This window comes from Tachypleus tridentatus, chromosome 5 (genome assembly GCF_004210375.1).
Source record: "Tachypleus tridentatus isolate NWPU-2018 chromosome 5, ASM421037v1, whole genome shotgun sequence".
Taxonomy (NCBI): Eukaryota; Metazoa; Arthropoda; class Merostomata; order Xiphosura; family Limulidae; genus Tachypleus; species Tachypleus tridentatus.
Genome location: NC_134829.1, coordinates 42,904,709 through 42,925,447, shown reverse-complemented (window position 1 = coordinate 42,925,447; position 20,739 = coordinate 42,904,709). Strand labels below are relative to the sequence as shown.

The window sequence follows — 20,739 nt, the reverse complement described above, 5'->3', positions numbered from 1 at the left end:
AAAATCTCAACAATTGGCATAATAATACAAAATTCATAAGCGTTAAAAAGAAAAACAAGATAAACAAAAGTGAAGAGTTTCTGTTTTGCACTCAAGAAAAGATATAAAAAAGTTATAATATTCAAGACAATTCAAGATAATGGTATTTACTAAAAACCACGAACAAGGTACAAGTTAACATGTATATCAAAGAAACACTAGACTGCTATACAAATGCGTTTTTATCCTCATTAGTCACTAGGAATTTACTATGACAAGGAAGAAACCATTATTGAAGACGTCGATTCTGTTGTCATCGCAAGATCTACAAAAAATATATTGTATTGAATCACTAATAAAAACTCGAAAGAATCGCTATCTTGCATGTCTAAAAGATAGTTAAGTTTCTGTGCTTCAACAATCCACTTTATAATCTCACCACAGCTAAACTTGGATGTCATCAGAAGTTATATAGTTTCGAATAGCCAACAAATGCTAGGTTCTTTTTGTCTATTTCAAGCCATAAAAAGTTCAATGTAACGATTTCCGATGTTCTGGCGGTTCTTTTCCTGAATAGCACGCTCCGCCTCGGCTCTTGTGGAAAATGTCACTAAAGCTTCACCGTTTGGTCGACCTTCTCCATTTCGTTGTAGCTGGATACAGTCGGAAGTTAACTGGAAAACGTGAAATCATAAAAATATTTTAGTCGAAACTTGTTTCAACAGAGATGGTGTCTGTAGCGAAAGTTTCTCAAGTGCTGACGTTTTGGGGAAATTAGTCAAATATTTTAACGAAACGAGGCACATAAAATCACCAATAAACCATTCCTTTAATCGAAGATGTAAATTACAATAACCAACACGTGAAGTATAGGATTGTAACATATAAACACTCACCCAGAAGTTGTGTTAATTTATTTAACGTTCACCCAGAAAACGGACCTAGTCAGGCCTGATTGTTAGACCACTTGGTTTGCACTTTACGGCTTCGAATCTCAGAGCTAAACATGTTCGACCTTTCAGTCAATTCTACGATGCGACTCGAGTAACTCAAAAGTTGGCGGTGGGTATTGATGAGTAGCTGCCTTCACTTAAGCCTATCGCTTCTAAATTAGAGACGACCAGCACAGACAACTTTGCGAGAAATTCATCAAAGAAAAAAACATACAAAATACGGTAATTTAAATGTATGCTCTAAACGTATTATGATGCTTGTCCACACACACGTATATAAGTATTTATATTTTAACAGAAACATAAATAATTTAAAATTTGCTTCAATTTTAAATACTGAAGTTAAATTATAAGAAGTATCCCCCTTTTAGTTCTAAAATAACTTCAAACCTGTACTTGTAACTGTCATTAAAAACACTTTCAAGATTGAACAGCATATAATTAACATCTATTATTTAAGTTTATTTTGTTTAAAGAGTTTGTACGTTTGTCTTAGAACAAATCCACATCAGGCCATCTGCTGTGTCCACCGAGAGGAATCGAATCGCTGATTATAGCGATCCGTAGACTTACGTATACTGATGACACAGCGGATAGATCGGACTTATAAGGGGAATTAGGGTTCAATCTCCTCGGTGGACACAGCAGATAGCTCGATGTGGGTTTCCTATAAGAAAAACACCCGAAGACTTATTGCTGTCTCTCAGTGGGGGATTTTGTTGACGAATTAATAAGAATCAAAACAAATTACCTTTGGAACAAAACTCCCACAAAGACAAGTACCCTTGGAACAATACTCTCATAAAGACAATGAACTTATTAGAATGAAATAATTTCAGAACACAAAATTTCGCTCTATTAAATAAAATGTATTGTAGAGAATCTGTAAGTTCATATTTCACTGCCCATTGTTGATAAAAAAAACGATCAGCACGTTAAGGTCATAGATGAGTTATAGGTGAGACTGTCAGATCCACTTACTATAAGGTCACAAAACAGAAGACTAACCTAAAAAATTACAGTAGGTGCTATCAGGACCGTAGCTAAAATGAGCATATTCTTTTTATGAAAAATAAACTTAACCTCTTTTTTAACAATCTCGATAGAAAAGGAGCCCCCTTGCATTATGAAAACACTTTAAAATACAATAATTCATAAATTTATGCTAATAGAATACAAAATTTTGGTTCACGTTTAGACTACATCACCCGTCTATACTAGCCGGAAACAACACTACTTATTTAGCATGAGACAAAAACATTTTCGTTTTCGTCTCGTGTCAACCGGGCACATTCTTTTGAATATTCACGTGACTTTCGGGTTCATTTGGCGTATAGAACGCGTTCATTTCTCATATTACTTTTGTTACGCATCTACAATTGTAAAATGTGGAAGGTAATGAACGACATCTAGCGAGTTCAAACCTTGGAATCCTCTCGATACGCAGTACAGCTCGTTAATTTATGGGCTACACTTGGACCTTCACACGGAATGCAAGTAAAAAATATGAGAAATAAATCAGTAACCAGACAGGATAAGAATGAGATAACCAAGTAAAGTAAAATTAACAAAACGATGTTTATTAGACAAATTATTTCTTTACTATTTTGTTTGTGTTTCTCAACTCTACATAAGGGTATCTTCGTATAGCCGACCTTAATTTTAAACTACTAATGTAGAGAGAATGTCATCAGCACCAACAGACGTAGACAGTGGCGAGATTTTGGAGATAACCTATAAAGAACTATTTTTCCTTATATCATTCCACATCTAAGCTAGCCTATAAATCATTTTGTTTGAAGTTACGCACAAAGTACAAAACACCACAATGGACTATCTCTACTCTACCCACCACCGATGTTAAAATCCGAATTCTAGCGTTGCAAGTCCATAAAATACCTTTATGCACCTGGGAGAGGGAGGTATAAAGCTCTTTCTTGATTTTTAGCAATGTGAAAACATTTTCACAATTCCAGTCTAGAGTTATCGATACCTACGAGGCTTTACGTTTCGGCCATGTGGCAGTATTTTCCCAGTAGAGGAACTTCCCACACGCAAGAAGTCGGAATAATGATGGGTGTTTATTGTGAAAGTTCTTGTGGCCGACATACTGTTACACAATCAGCTTTACAATTCCTCTGATCATCTGCTGCACATTGTAACACAAAGATAACAAAATATTAGTTGTTTAATACACATACATATTGTTCAATTCTGTAGATTAACTCTCTTGTTTACATGTAACAGTCTAAATGTTTGTTTGCTTCTAGTTAAGCACAAAGCTACACAATGAGCTATATGTCTCTTCCCACCACAGATATCGAAACCCACATTCCGGCTTCAACATTTCATCGCAGTTAACTACCCAAAAATATTTCATTTTTAAACCCCGATATTCTATTTGGATATTTTTTTCTGACAATAGAAAGCTGTAAGAAAAACCAATACCCAAAGTCAGAAGAAAGGGAGCTATGTTTTGGTATTCAATTTTACTTACATATAATGAAAGTGTTTATATCCGATATTAACACACTACAATCCAGTCTTTGTTCTACGAAGATAAAGATATAACTTACTGTTTTCAGTGTAATTATTTCTTATAGGTATTTAAATGTACTTCTTAACCAAAATCAACTGGTTATAAGTTTTGATAGCTTTCAGTAAAATATACGACTTACAGAAGGTCGTGGTTCCTGTATCTTTAAACATACATACATTTCATGATTAAGTTTGTATCCTATTAAAAAAAATCTTAATTCCACACGTTAAGAAATCGGAAGAGCACAACTTGTTTCGATATAAATAATGGATTTCACGTACATAAATTCAATGAACTAAACGTTTCTTAAGGTCGCTGATATGAACTTTTCTTTCTCGTCCAAACACTACACTAGGTGTGGTCAAGACCGGATTAACCAAAAGGTGGAGTAGGCAGTTATCCATGACCCCAGGGTGTTAAGGAACCTACAATTATTATGCTGGTTTTTGTTTGTTAGTTTTCTCAGATGCATTTAATTTCTAAACTATAGGATTTTAAAAGCGCTATTTTTAGTAACAATGTTAATCTGATTGGCAAAATATCAATGCAAACAAAAAAAAGCGAGATAGAATGATATTGTGGAGATAGAAGGAGCCACAGAACTGGAGTTGCCTTTGGGACAACTCTGGTCTTAATCCGGCTCTGGGTGTGGCCACCTTCAAAACCTGAAGGATCAGAAAGAAAAAATAATAATTCAAGACATACAGGGCAAAAAATTTGAGAAACAGTTTAGCAATTACACACTGTTGCTCAAAGTTTCGCGTTTGTTTGAATTTCGCAGAAAACTACATGAGCGCTATATCCCTAATTTAACAGTGTAAGACTAGAGGGAAAGAAACAAGTCATCACCACCCATTGCCAACTCTTGAGATACTCTTTCACCAACGAATAGTTGGATTGACCGCACACAATAACACCCCCACGGCTAAAAAGCATGTTTGGTGTGAAGGGGATTCGAATCCGCGACACTTAAATTACAAATCGAGCGCACTAACCAACTGGCCATACCGGGCCGTTTCACTTTCCACTACATTAATAAATTGATCAACAGTTTAATATATTATCGGAAAATGCTACTATAGCGTATAAGATTTTATAAATTCATTAAAACGAACGAAATTTGTATTATCTACCCGTAAATTAAAACTTTTCAAAGAGTCCCTCCATAACCACTAACCACTGAGCAGCCGAACTACGCTACGAGATAGTGGCGCCTCCATTTCGTAATCAATTCAAAACAACAAGAAAAATAAATAAATGATGAACAAAAACACGTACAACTTTTCTCACGCATGACTAGTGCATCCCATAATATCTAAATAGACAAACTAAAAACTCCCTTTTGGAGAAAAATAAAACGATAATACAGAAAACACATCTATAAATTTATTTTAAAAAGTTATAATTAACTAATCAGTCATTAACTGAAAGCTACTTCAATTATTCTAATATATATTGTCCAGAAATCGGAAACCTATAAAAAATTTTAACAACGCAAAAATTTATTTTTTTTTGAAATTTAGAACGACTTGAAAAAATTAGTGTTGTATATATATATATATATACACACAATATTTTACTAATACATACACATATATTATATTTATGTATATATTAATGTCTTATTGCCACTCTGAGATGTTTCAAACGTTTGACCAAGACTGCTACCGATATGACAATGCATGCAATTTCATTTCAGACATGCATCATTAAAACTAAAATCCACCAAATAAATTTGGAATCCCTCCACCTAGCGGAAATGGACAGACAAGAACTTTTTATATCTCACAGAATGTTAAAAGAAGCTTCATAGCTGACAGTCTAGTTCAACAGGCAAAAAAAAAAAAAAGCAAAGAAATAGCTAGAAAGCCCCTAACCTCTGAAAACCCCTGGAAAAATTTGAGAATGTCAGCTACAGAAGAGTTAAACGGAAGCCCCCGCATGATTACCATGGTAGGCCCAGTGTGACTGTAGTAAGTAGTAGGAGACACAGGTGGACTCGGGTAAGGCCAGTAGAAAATTTGCGGATAGTATGTAGGCACTCGTGGCGTTAGAGGAGCGACTGTCGGCAACATTGAGTTGTCTGTACGTAAGGATATGCACCATACGGTGGTGGCAGCATTGTTCCTCCTAAAATAATAACAAAAGCCGCAACTGTATCAAGTAAACTGGAAGAGATGCATCTAATAACACATTATATAATGACTTGCTATTGTTGTTATTTTATCATATTATCCAAAGTTTAACTTAAAGAAAGTATTTGTTTTTAATCCAGAATTAAAATAAATATTTAACTGAACTCAAGATAACTTGTTCATTATTTAATATATGTATTTCAAGGAAAATCGGGAAAGTGAAAACATTAATATTTTTACGTTTTAATAAAAACACTTTTGTTCCCCATCAGTTACTTATGGCAAGTATGAGGTATTGTTTTTACAATACGTTTAATCACACGAAGATTTCAGTTTAGAAACCTGGCAAATTTTCAAAACAAAATACAATTTCTAATGTCGAAAAATAACTCAAGCTCTAAATAAAAAACATCATCCTACACCCTTGTGGAAATTAATTGAAACAAATGGTCATTTTACAATATTTTCAGCATGGCAGCCGGTGTAGGCTCGCAGGACCCGCTGATTTCCTTTAATAGTCATTTTTTTCACACAAACGACGTCATTAGCTGTGTTTTGCAATACGGTCGATCTATATTTGGGATATATGACGAAATTTTGAGGAATATTACGTCATTCGAAATTGCGTTAGAAGGGCAAGGAGACCAGTCAGAAAACAACAACTTCCCAACTCAATGAAGAAAAAACGGTATCAATGGGGTCTGAAATACAAGAACTGGACGCAAGGACAATGGAGGAAGGTGTTATTCAGTGACGAGACTCATTTCTTCGTACAGGGTCAAAGAAGTCTGCATGTTCGCAGATCTCCAGGTGAGAAACTTCGAGAATCTAACATTAGTCAGTTCGTAAAACATCCCTTGAATGTTTTGGGGCTTTTTCAGCTACTATGACGTCGGAGGCTTACATATCGTAGGAGGTATGATGCGAGGATCACAGTACATCGAAGTTTTGCAGAGAAGAATCGTTCCAGAATTAAAAAAGAGGTTTCCAGATGGATCTGGCATTTTTCAGCAAAATCCGGCTCCATGCCACACATCGAAACTTGTGAAGAATTTTATGACTACAACGCGAATAAAGGTGCTGGACTGGCCTGGAAACTCTCCGGACTTAAATCCTATTGAAAATCTTTGGGCGATTTCTAAAGAAAGACTTCGGGGAAAAGACTGTACTACGAAAGATAAGCTAATTAAGGCCATAATTGAGGTGTGGTACCACGATCCAAAAATTAGTAAAGATTGCAGTCAACTCGTGGACTCGATGCCAAAGCGGATTAAAGATCTGAAAAATAAAGGCGGTCATATCATGTATTAATTTGTGAGTAATTTTTGGATTCTTAGAAATAAAACGCAAAAAATTGAAAAAATCGTGATTTTCCGTCTTGTTTCAATTAATTTGCACAAAGGTGTATATGGGTGACTTTTCAGGTCAAATAAGCTGTATAGAGAGAACAGCTCCAACAAGGGCAACTTATCTCGATAAACGAGTGTGTGAAACGAACATCTCCAACAAGGGTAACTTACCAGGAGAAATAAGCTGTCTCTGGATGGGAATTCCACCAGTGAGAACAAGGTTCATATCATCCACCGAACACTGAAAAACTTCTATGTAACGCTGTTTCTTTCCAAAAACCATGTAGCGATGGTGGCGCTGCTGTGCTGCTAGATAGGCTGATTGTTCCGAATCCATCTGGATAAAAGCTTCCCCAGATGGCTGCCCCTATAAGTAATAGAGTATTTAATAAAAGTTCGACACACAAGTATTTTTAACCCTGCTACAGTTAATATACACTGACAATTACCACTCTTGATTAAAAAACATCGGTCGTAATTTAAAACACTCAAGCATATAACACCCTCAGTTAAGATACAGAAATATATAACACCTTCTGTTACAATGCGGTATACAAAATACAATTGAAATGTGCCGATATGTAATTTATTTACAATATACTGACTTAAATAACCCCAGTGAAAATAGACAAGAAACCTTTTGTTTCATATAATTCACCACTTTCTTTACCATTCTGTAATATACATGTGAAAATCGCTTGTTTGTTTTTACGTTTTTGAAACAGTCACTTTTAGCCTAACTTTAGTGTAACCTGTAATTACGTATTCATTCAGTATTACGATAAAAATGAACTCCATAATGACAAAATGTAATCAATGCACTTCAAGTCTTACAAACCTTTCTATTCTTTTTGAAGAAAACCCCAAATCTCTATATTCTTAACCCTTAATTTATTTTTCGCATGCCAAGAAAAACCCCAACTTTGTACATCATTAATCTTCATTTTGTCTTTCAAAGGCCTATAAAACCCGACTGTGACCTTTTTAAACCATAAAATACAATTTTAAGGCCTAACGAAAAACCCGCCACTGTCCGCGCTCTTTATCTTCAAATGGTTTTTCATATTAAGGCCAGTAAAAAAAAAATTATCTACAAATTTTAAATAATTTGTCAGATGTCAACAGAATGCTAGGATATGTGTTCATTTTTTTTTTCATTTTCAAATAATTTTTTTAAAAATTAAAATGTTCAACTCCTATTAGTCACGTCTTTTTCAACATGCTTTTAATACTGAAATTTCAGTTTTGGCAAACAGTTAATTTTCCTAGTCAAACAAACATTAACTATCAAATAAAATATTAAAGTAATAATATATTTGTCCAAAGTTACGTTTCAAATAAATTACTGCTATCTAATGGCTTTTTTCTATCTTACACTCTTCACTCATTTCAGACATGCGCCTACTTCTCTATCTTTCCATCGTTTTAAATCCACTCCCATGTTTCAAATCGAAAAAAAAATAATAATAATGAATTTTTCAAAGTTCTACCTGATAAACAGTTTTATGTATAATGTTATTTGATCTGTTAATTAACAAACTCTTAATGGTTTTTAAAATGCGACAACACTTTCTCGGTTATCGTATTTTGATAAATAAACTATGCTACTAAAATTAATACAAAAAAAAACAGTATAAAAATAAATGGAATGTTTTCTCATTACAAAATTATATCAGAAATGTGTTTCCATAAAATAAAATGTTCGTATAAACCGATGTGTGAATGCTTTAAAAAAAAATTGATCGTTATGTTTGTCTGCTGATCAAAATTGCTAAAAAATATATAAAAACTACTAAAAAAATCCTTATAAATTCAAAATCAGTAGCTGTTACAGTCACCTAAGTTAATATTTGGAAATATCTGAGCATATGCGTGTCAGCTTATAACTGGCAAACCGCTGGACAGATTGTCACCAAAGCTGGCATATCTGATATCTGATAATCTGGTACGACACCAGTACAAAATATATTTTATATATTATATAAATAATAATATAATAAATAAATAAAATATATATTATATATATAAAATATATAAGATATATTATAATCTTATAATACGTTCCTGAGTGGAGTAACATACAAGTAGTTCTGCTTTAATTGGTTTTTTCACACAATTTAAATATTAATTAACACAAAATATTGTTGTTAGTAAGAGAAGTAGTGATAAATGTACGTCCGTAAGCTATTTTTGTTGATACGGGTAATTCAGTGAATATTTATATTTTTTTTTTTTTTTTACTTCACGAGAAGCATTTAGTTTAATGGACCCAAAATTCAAGCACTGAACAAATCTGGTTAACGAAATGATGCAATTATTCAGTATTCTAGAATTAAACGGCGGTTTCAAGATGCTGAAGAAAAATTTGTTCCTTAGATCTAACCTTTGTAGCAACATTTTTTATATTTTTTGTAATTAATTACTGTTTTTATTTCTTATTGTATGTTATTATCATTGTAATAGTCTCCAAACGATTTATAATTCTTAAAAACTGATCTTAGTTACCCAGCTTATATAAATCACTAGTTTTTTTTTAAGTTATTTGTTAAAACAAAATAAAACGATGTAGTTTGTTAGTATTATTTCTGCATTCTGACGAAATCACATACTTGAGCATTGTAAACCATGTGAACTCCTTGGAAAACGATGTTTTTGGAGTGGTCTCCTAAGAACTCGAGAATATGTTCCACCTGCGCCTCGTATGGTAATCCCCGAAGTCGTATACAATCTTTTCTGGATCCAGAGGGTAGTAATTGCTGGGGAAGCAAAGGGACTTGGGGAATATTCGCTATCAAAGGTTGCTGCTGTTCATAGGTTCGGGGGTCCATGCTGCGATTTAGTACCTGGTCAACGTAAAGTGTATATAGTGAAATTACTGTCCAATAATATATAGTGCCCATCTGTATTAGTTATATAGTGAAATTACTGTCCAATAATATATAGTGCCCATCTGTATTAGTTATATAGTGAAATTACTATTCAGTGACATCTAGTGCCCATCAGCGTTAGTTATTGCTGTTGTTTAGCAACCATATAAGATTTAAACTACTGCCGTATACAACAGTATTAGTAAACCATGCTCATGAATACGAAGAGAAACAAATAATGTTGTGATGAAATGAGATAAAGTGATAAAGCTTATTTAATAGAGCGTTGTTACGACAGCGAAAAAAAAATATTTATTTCGTAAAGCTAAATCACACTTTCAGCTTTTAATTTAACTTTTAGTTATGCAAGGGAAATCATACATTTGTAGAAGTGAGTTTATAACTTCAAACTCATCGGCTAGGTGGTAGTACTGTCTATGTAGGGATGACTCAGTTTGTTTATCGAAACGGTGTTTTAAATATCTCTTCAAGTTTCACTGTGTCGGTATTTGGGTATTGATGTTGTTAAATACCCAGGAGGGTCAGGTACATTTGACCTCTTCCTCCCTCCCGAACGATTATAACGTCTGTCTTTAAGGGGTTTTTTTATTATTATTATTTTTTTTTTTTGTAAGCTTTGGGCCAGAATAATAGAATGACATCATACTCAGGCCCATTTCAGAGCTCAGTCCATGCATGGACGAACAAGAAGTTTTTGTTTTTTTTTTGTGTTTTTTTTCCTTCATTTCTTTTTTTTTTTTTTGGTATTTTCATATATATATATATTTTGTATTTTTCTCCCTTTTCTATCTCTTCAACAGATTTTGATTTAGTTTGTTTTGAATTTCGCGCAAAGCTACACCGGTGTGAGACTAGAGGGAAAGCAGGTCATCGTCGCCACCCACTACAAACTCTTTTACCAACGAACTGATGGGACTGCCATAACATTATAACACCCCCACAGCTGAAAGAGTTGGCATGTTTGGTGTGACGGGGATTCAAACTCGTGACGCTCGGATTAGGAGTCTAATGCCTTAACCACTTGGCCACGCCAGGCGGCAGTGGGATATCAGAGCGTTACAATACTATAATGTTTCTTTTATAACAATATTTATGCAATAACCGAGTTGAAGGTTCTGGTATTGTCTCTAAACATTACTGTAAAAAGTATGAACTTGTTCTTATTTCTTCTGTTTCTTTTGTATTGCATGATAATACAAAAACTAAAACAATGATGTCAAACAATTTCACTGTTTTAACTGAAGTATCAGATTTTATAAGAATAATTAATAACTGGTAGCATTTTTTTTTTAAATCATAATTCCAGTGTAGACGATGTTATTGTTTCCCTTTGAAGTTAGTTTGTTTTTTTTTACAGAGTGAAACAAGAATTACCAGCTAATAACAGATAAACAAATAATATTATATTTGAATATCACTGTATTTAGAACTTGGTTATAAATACAACCTTTCTGTGTCTATTGAAACACTGCATTAAAAAACACGCAAACTTTTCAAAGAGGAAATAAATGTCTGGATGGCTGACATCAATCCTTGAAAAACAATGTAAACACGATAGAAAAGATGGCGTTTGCATCACTAATACATAATATTACAAGCAAGAATCAACATATAGCAATATGTATAACCATTCAACCACAGTTAGGTTTAATTTATCCTATTTCTATCTTTTAACACACTACAACACTGCTTGTCTGTGTTATAACATATGGGGTGATGCACATGCCATCCCTAATATCTTGTTTACATTGTTTATCAAGGATTTATATTAGTCATACCTACATTTACTCCTTTTTTGATAAGTTTTTCCTTACTTGCGTCTATAACTTCTGCAATATGTTCATGAAAGTATCCAAGTTGTGCCAATACGAAAATTAAAATTGAAAGTCATGTTTAATTGGATAATTTTTTTTTAAATAATACCGCAATGTAAACATGATTTTTAAGACCGAATTACAATGCTTTTGTTTCAAAACATTCTTAAGTTTACAAATTATCTATTCTATCATCGACATGCGCACTATAAAATGTGACGTCACCTGTTGAACCTCAGCTGTTGTACTACGAAACAATTCAATGTAGCGAGAGCCAATTAGCTCTCTATGTTTCTGAAGAGCACGTGCTGCCATATCCTCAGACTCAAACAGCACGAATGCATCTCCAGTCGCCCGTCCATCGGCTTTTCTCACAAACAAGACACCCTCTTCACCGTCAAGGATTTGGCAGGGGTTGTCTCCACTACCGAAGAACTCCAACTACAAGAAAAGGCTTAAGTTTAAGAGAACTAACTGCTTCGTTAAAAAAAAAAAAACGTTTATTACGCTTTCAAAAAAAGTTTAATTTTAAATTATATAAATATATAACACAATAACAGCAAAATATCACATTTTAAATCACATGATAAAAGTATAAGTCTAAAGTTAAATGAATACATACAAAGTGTTATATGATGTTTTAAGACTTGTCAACTGAAAGAAGTTGCATCACAAGCGGTCGTCACAGTTGTTTTAGAGAATGCAGGCTAAATACGATATGTATCAATACCAACGAAATGAAATTCAAATAAACCTCAGGAACAAAAACCTTTCTTTGGTACTAGTGACATTGAACTCTATCATTATACTGTTTAAAAACAGTCATACGTAAACACCGTCAACAAAACACTTCTATAATACAATTGTCCATACTTTAGTACAGGTTTCTGAACTTGATTACAAGTTCTAAAAGAACCGGATGTGACCAACCTTGATGATCCTGTTCTTAGAAGACAGACAAGTTTGAACATTTCACTTATGGCTTGTCAATTTTTCAGACATGACCGACTTGCACAAAGAATCGTTAAGTTGGTTTTAATTACTTCTTGTTGTTGTTGTTTTTACCATACTGATTCTGTATAGAGTTGAAAAATTCGAAAACTCTATTTTCCCTTTTTAGGGTGTTAATGGAACTTCCTTAATGACGCGGTTGATGTGGCATCCTGGGATTTCTTAATGGATTTGGTGGTGTATATAATGGTAAGCTAGTTGTTGCAAAGAAATAAATTATTTTTTTCGTTTCGTGGATAATTTGTCTTTACATTTTGTCCTCTTTTAGTTAAGGTATGACCAGTAAATTTGCCGCTTAGGCAATTTACTATTACAGATGTCAAGAACCTGTCACGTGCCAATAATTAGGTGTGTTAAGCTATAAAATTAGATACTGTTCGTTCATTTTTAACAACGTTGTGCCAGTCTTCCTTTCATGATTAAGTTATACGTTTTCAAACTGTCAATATAATATTTGTCAAATCTCTAGTTATTTTATTAATTAACCCGTCGATTAATATTTCCATTGGGAACACTACATCAAATTCTAAATATTAAAATGGGTGATAAATTAGATTATGGTTAAATCCTTCATAAACATGGTACATAGGCTCTGGTGCTAAACTCCGGCTTAATTGGAACCAGCGGATGAGAATGATGACATATTCTCTGTGGAAGGGATGCCAGTTCATCACAGGTCAACCCCACCATACAGCTGGCTAGGCTGAAACAATAGAGGTGAAGTGCGTTGCTCAAGGACACAAAAGAATAACGCAAGCCAGCCTCGAGCTCACGACCAACCGATTACGAACCCAAGCGTGGAGCAAATGCGCCATGCTGCCCTCCAAAATAAAATTACAATTGTTTGAATTTTTTTTTACTTACCACTTGCTTAGCTGTACAATCATAAGGAAGACCTCTCATTCTCACAATGACTTGTCCACCGCGTGAAAGGAATGTTTGAGCCTCATTATTACTTCCTGAAAAATAGTTCTATTTTATTAAAGAGTGGTGGTAAAGTTTTTATTGTTACAAAATAGCGGTAAAATTATAATTGTTACAGGGTAGCTGTAAAGTTTCGATTGTTACATAGTAGCAGTAAAGTTATGGCTGTTGAAAAGTGTTTGGTATCAATGTAACTAATTATAGTAGCAAAGTTAAAATAACAACGTATTGTAAAAGTTTAACGTTCGAACCCTGTTTTAGTAAGCATGTGTGGTTTGTTGTATGACATACGACCGCAGTTTTCTTCACTTTAATTTAACTATAAATATAAAACGTAATTACTACGACACATTACTACGAGTAATTCCATAACTTAGGGCTGGGGTTAGTGTATCTGAACTGAGAATCCGAGAATTCAAAGTTCACAACTCATTTCCGCAAAAACGCACTCCGCAATTTGGAGCTGTGAATGCGTTTTAAGGGAAACAGTCAAATCTCACTATTCAATCAGACGAGAGTAGCAGCCCAAGAGCTGACAATGACTATTATTGTCTATCTGCTTTCTCTTTAGTCTATCAGTTAAAGACTGGGGAGAGGAGGCTATGCGCAACCAGCTCTTGTATAACTTTGCGCAAAACTTCCGAAATGAACAAGTCATAATTTAGTTTCTTGTTGCTCTCCTGCAAGAACATAAAAATTTCAATAAAGTAATTTCTCAGAGTTCTCTAAAACGATAAACCAAAGACTGTTTAGTCTGTCCTTCTGATGCTACAGTTGTTTCTAAATTCGCTTCATTGAATAAAAATATTATCAATTTGCTACTACTGATACCATCTATTTCACCAAAGCATCAAAGTACAAGTACTATGTATAGCAGATAGTACTGTGGGTTAAAATAGCTTTTTTGAAGTGGAAAAGATAATGAATAAGATTTAGACTTTAAACACTCTCCCTACAACCTTTGAAACACTAGACACAGCAAACTGCACGGCCATTTTCACTGTTTGTACCCATGTTACCGAAATTAACACCGCTCCCTATATAATAGTCGTCTCTAAATTTTGTTGTTTTTTTAATACTAAGTAAACACAGCGTTTATTTTATCATATTCACAAAACTAGTTTCATAATAATTTGTTGAAGCTGTAATATTGGACACACAAGATATTTAAATCGTTTAATTCTGGGGAATACATTTAATATTAATATTTTTAAAAAGTGTAAATTTCACTCGACAGTGCTACTTAGTGTCGATAAAATACAAATTTATTTTAAATAGAATCACGTCGTTATGTGGTTCGGTAGAGTGTTTTCTTAACGGAATACACTACACAGGCTCAATAAAACAAACATAATTGTTTCTAATTATTATTTACTAATCTGAGAAGAAGGTAAAAAGACGGTTAAACGTTTCTTTGTTTGTAATATAAAAATCTTTAGACATTTTCTCATTTATTTATAATGCTTTATGCATAACGTACAAAGTAGTTTTATCAATGGGAATTTTTAATTTGTGGAACAAAGAGTTAGTCTGCGAGTTACAGAAGAAAAGTAGTTAGGCCTTACCTCCTGCAATATTAACGAAGTCTTCTCCCGATGCTCTATAGACTTCAATGTATCTTTGCCCAATATGATGTTTATGTCTCTTTAAGGCCATGTCTCTGTGCTCTTGATTGACGAATCTCACAAGAGCTTCCCCATTCCTTCGTCCTTGGGGACTCAAACAAAGAGCTACTCCTCCTCTGTGGGGAACAGTAACAAACACCGATTTCATCATGTTGCTTATTCAAGAAACTCAATATACCATAGAGACGCTCAGTCGTTATATGAAAGGTTCAGAACTTACGGCCTAATTAATAAATCAAGTCAGACCACGTTTTCTTGTTGCCGAAATCGAAGCTTATCCCTTCAATCGTAAAGAAAAAATTACCGCCTAATCTGAAAGTAGTTAAGCCTAAGTTGTTTGAGACTGACTTCGATAACGAATTACTGTTCAAGTTTGCAATAAAACACTATCATAATTTCAAATGTATTTATTTAACAATTATTTTCGATTAATTGGATAACTTAAAAACGTCACTTATCACCATGAAATAGCTCCTGAGAGGAAAATATCCTAGATAAAAAAAAAATCAGTGAGAATTCTCAAATCAGTTAGACTTGTGCTAGTTACAAGGAAATGGTCTGTGTCATACTTCTCTTCATACGACACCTAACTTAGAACAACGAAAAAATAAAAACAGAATCTCAATTGAATCAAACTCAAAACTTTTATAATGAGCACAATTCTAGCACAACGGAATCACAACAAATAAATTAAAAAAAAAGAAATAATTTTTCTCTAATTTCAGAAACTCAGAAACATACGAATTCCCACAACAAAACAGAACTTACAAACAGAGAATCTCACTACATGCCACCTCCTTTTATATCAAAATCAATGTGACTGAGTGTTGTATTAAAGAAAACAGCTCTGTTGTCAGTGAATACAAAACCCCGTGATAAGAATGGACAGTGTTGATAATATTACTTAACATTAATGTATTGTGCTTTTCTCGCGTAAGAATTCGCTGTTACGTAAGCCAACCAAATGTTCACATCACGGACAGAGAATTGTGTTTGAAGACTTGATATATTCCAACTTTAACGTATGGTGACGTGTCACTCTAAAACTAACTTTATTCAAAGACCATTAAGATTTTCTTAAATCTTTGCAAACTTTTTAAAGTTTATTCTCTGTAAAAATACTTTAACATGTTGTTATTTAATTTCCCTGTTTATTTAAATCAAACTCGTGAATTCTTTTGTGTAGCTAAAATTTTGGAGTATATTAATTCACGAGCAAACTGCAAAACAACAGTTGGACACAACGAAAACTCAAGAAAAAACAGTAATAGAGCTTCAAATTAAAGGTGTCCCACATTTTTGCTGACCATATTATACTTATAAAATTGTAATATACAAATAATATATATTTAGAGAAGCAATGCATGTATCTAACAAGAAGAGTTGAGTAAACTTCCGTTTACTGTGAAATTGAAGAATTGCTGATATAATACCTTTAGAAGCCAAGTGGCGGTTACAACTTTCAGCCCATCGCTTGGGAAACGTTGGCTTGAATCACTAATTGTCAAGGCGTTTTATTAAATTCAATACTCAGGTTTTAGGAACTGTTGTGGATAATAAATCAAACAATGTCTTATAAGTTTTTATATTTTACCATATTTAAGAATACTGCGGAAAAATCAACCTGTTGTTAAAGATTTCCTGAAATATTCGCGAAATGACAAACACATTTTTGTTTGAAAAATATATTCGCGAAAGAAATTCATGCAATAACTTAGAAGTTTGGAAAATTATTTTTAATAAGAAATATATTTGTCAAAAACATTTTAAACCACAACACTTCATTGCTGGTACTAGTGAACCCCATAACTTATAACTTCATACAATTTCTAAACTGTTGAAAATTATGTCCGTCTATAGAAGGAAATGGAAAAAACACAGCATTATATAAATATCCAATGAGAAAGCTTTATTTTATTACATTTGCGGAAATGGCAGATAAATAAGAAAGAGACGTAGAAAGAATATTTCAAACGGCTACTAAATTATTTTTTTTATTTTCATTCCAATTAGGGAAAACTCAATGACGGTGTAAGAATTTGTTTGGTTAAGGTTGGAAGTGAGCTATGTGATATCATGTTGTTTGTAGCCACGGCTTAGATACATGACTTGTATGGACAGCTGGGTTTGATTTGAGAACAAATCTTTATTTAACCTTTAAATACAAGAGAAAGAAAATTAATACTGGTTTAAAAACTTTATCATTAGAATTGTTTACTTTGAAATACAAAGAAAACAGTGGTAATCCACCTGAATAAAAAGAGAGGATAATATGTAAAAAATCGAATATATCAATCTGCAGATCTGTGTTACAACAATTAGCTGAAGGTACCCCTCAAGGAAGTAAAACTATATAAAGACAATGTTGATTTTGGTTTCGTTTGTTTTGAATTTTCGCGCAATTCTACATGGAGACTATCTGCGCTAGCTGTCCCTAATTTTGCAGTGTAAGACTAGAGGGAAGGCAGCTAGTCATCACTGCCAACTCTTGGACTACTCTTTTACCAACGAATAGTGAAATTGAATGTCACATTATAACACCCCCACGGCTGAAAGAACGAGCATGTTTGGTGTGACGGGACAATGTTGGTGCATCTCTTTCTTCTGTCTTTTTGTTATTAACTCCCTAATGATCTCATTAGACGCTAATTGCATATCTTGTTTTGTGTAGAGTAAGAATTAAACCATTTAAATTAGTAAGTACTCGATGTTGTTGCTTTTTGTTTCTTTGTTTGTTTTACATTAAAAGTCAAAAGTGCATAGTGACGGTTCATTAGTCCGAGGTCGCATTACTCCGAAGGTCTGATCGTTCGGAGATGCAAGTGTTCGTTGTTTTTAACATTTAAAATATAAAATTGATTGTTTAGTTAAATTTGTGAAATGTTATTAGAAAAATACCCCTGGATATGATTTAAAAGGCTGCAATTTCACTTGAATGGATGGATGAGATTTATCCATCATCATTTCTCTTATGTTATTTTATTGTAAGCACAGATAGTGTTAGCGGAAGAGACCACATCAAGATTTGATTTGGAAATGTAACTCTTCGGAGAAAATGAACATTGAAGATTCTTATTTGTAGTGATGTGATAAGGAACCCTTATGTCTGCGGACTTACAACTCTTAAAACAGGGCTTCAATACCGGTGGTGGGCAAAACACAGATAGCCCATTGTGTAGCTTTGCGATTAATTGTGGCAAAGAGTGTTGTAACCCTGTCTCATTAAACATGTTCAAATCTTCTAGTCAGTAAAATTATCCTGGCATCGAGGCAATGCAGTGAGCTACACATTACATTATCGATTCAAATATTTCTCTTGTTTCTATTTAAAACAAACCTTCAGAAGCAACCGGTCCCTCGAAGCCCCTGCCAAGATGTACCCTTTAAACTTTTAACTTCAGATTGCATTCATCTATTATGGATTTCGAAATTTTTTTTATTCATTCAATCTTGACTTATATTACACCCCCTTAGTGGCACAGCAGTAAATACCGAGTTTCGATACTCGTGGTGGACAGGGCGCAGATAGCCCAATTAGTAACTTCGTGCTTAACTTCAAATAATATTTATAATGTGAAAGCCAAAACTCTGCGACTATCGGGCCTTCAGAGTACTGGGCGATCACCGATCAATAAACAAAATGAATATATGCCTTGTTTCAGAGTCTTTATTCCCCATTTCTAGCGAAGTTCCTTACAGAAGATCATCCGTGTACACCAAGTTACCACTGATATACTTATGGTAATCGAACTAGCCAACTCTGAGTAATGCAAAACAAAAGTGGATAAACCAGTGGAAATGTGCTCCATTGGCTTGACGTATTCTGCCGCTCTCTGCAAATACTAACTGTGCCCCCCTCTTCTTGCACATCAACGAATTTTAGGAGAATTATCTGTATACTTATCAGAATTATCAGCATTGTTGTGCTCTAACTGTACATCTGTTCTACCTGACGAAGAATTGTGTACTCGGCCATGGAGCAGCGAGGGACCAGTTTCAATTTTGTTTTTTTTTACATTCATTTTTGTCGCTCCAAAGAACCTTTGCTGCCCTGTGCAAATCCACGTGCTGCACCCCTGGTTTCGTCGCGTCTGGTTTTATTTCAGAGTCTTTTTATCTCCTTCTCAATAAAAAGAAACAAATCCTAATACAACAAAAAACCCGTGTACATCGTCAGACAGTTTCCAATTACCATATCAACAATTACGGTAAACCAGTCAACTAACTCTGAATACTAACTCACTTATTGGAACATTTTTACGGTAAGCTGATCTCCATGCAAGAATTAGCGTACTAAATCTCTCAATCCTCAATATTTAGGCATATTTCACTCTACAATATTTCTCAAATATGTTTGTTGTTGTTTTATAGGTTGTATTTTCAGTTTTATTTTTTGTACACTTTTGTATTATTATTTCTGTTCAATACTTAAAAACGTACCTTCATTGCTTGTAATTGCAGTTACATTGAGAATATATAGATATTAATAACAAAGTGTTCCCTCCAGTGACACATCGGTATGTCTGCAGACTTTCAACGCTAGAAACTGGGTTTCGATACGCATGGTGAGTAGAGCACAGCTAGCATATGTATATTTATGCTTAACTTCAAACAAATATAATAATAAAAGTATTATTTAAGAAAATTATTATCAATGTTAACACCCTTTAGAGCATTCGTTTTTGGTTGGGTTTTTTTCAGTAATATGACGTTGTTTTTAAAGGAAATATTTATAAAATCTGTTATTTTATCCTGTGAACAACCTTAAAATATTTAGTTTTAGTTTTTAAAACACAACAAAAGGTGCCTTTGGATAATTTATGTAGAGTAACATGTCCTTTCGTCTGTTTTGTTAAATTAACTATTATAAAGTTTGAATTCAATACTTTTTTAAGTGCGAATTTATCACATTATAAACAAATTATAAAAAATATGTGTTTGTAGTTTCCTGATATTATGTCTTTTTCTGTTCCTATACATCAACATAACTCTGGATAAACCGTGAAGATTTGAACTAAGTAAAATAACGTAATGGAATTTTCAAACAATCTACCGATGTCTCCAGTTATCCATTTAACCACTACAGAACAATAAACTCAGTAAAGAATGATTACTGAAGCTACAAAACCGATTACAGTTGATGAAAAATATTATAATTATATTATCTACTTTTTTTTTTCTAGGCATTAAGTTTTATCACTTACTTGACTATGTTCAAGCCTCTAAAAAATCGAGCTATGTCCTGATCAGACGACTGCCATGGCAACCCACGTGCTCTTACTACTGTATTGTTATCGACTACTTCATTCTTGCTGCTGTAAATACATTTGGGAAGGAATTTATTCAACGGGACAAAAAAAAAGGAGAAAGATATTATTTGGAATAAACTGGTAAGGAAATACATAACGTAGAATAGAATACATACATTCGTGTCTCGTGTCATTATAGCTATATTGACTGTTTTGGTATATAAAAAGAGAAAAAACAGATTTAATGACACTCGACTGATTTGTCAGAAAAAT

The 20,739-nt window shown here is 33.6% G+C and overlaps 1 protein-coding gene and 1 long non-coding RNA gene across 2 annotated transcripts; one reads left to right on the top strand and one right to left on the bottom strand.

Moving 5' to 3' along the window:
- Positions 1–321: 321 nt before the first annotated feature.
- On the bottom strand, positions 322–20,527 carry LOC143251014 (RNA-binding protein fusilli-like). The gene is given in 9 exon segments (XM_076502290.1): positions 322–653; positions 5,349–5,551; positions 5,554–5,601; positions 7,127–7,322; positions 9,565–9,798; positions 11,883–12,098; positions 13,533–13,627; positions 15,158–15,333; positions 20,422–20,527. Coding segments are annotated over 8 exon segments (1,242 nt in total). The 5' UTR covers positions 15,249–15,333; positions 20,422–20,527; the 3' UTR covers positions 322–494.
- LOC143251015 (uncharacterized) lies at positions 12,565–20,511 on the top strand. The gene is made up of 3 exons (XR_013028463.1): positions 12,565–12,857; positions 19,725–19,782; positions 20,401–20,511. It is a non-coding gene; the product is annotated as an uncharacterized LOC143251015 (long non-coding RNA).
- Positions 20,528–20,739: the final 212 nt, after the last annotated feature.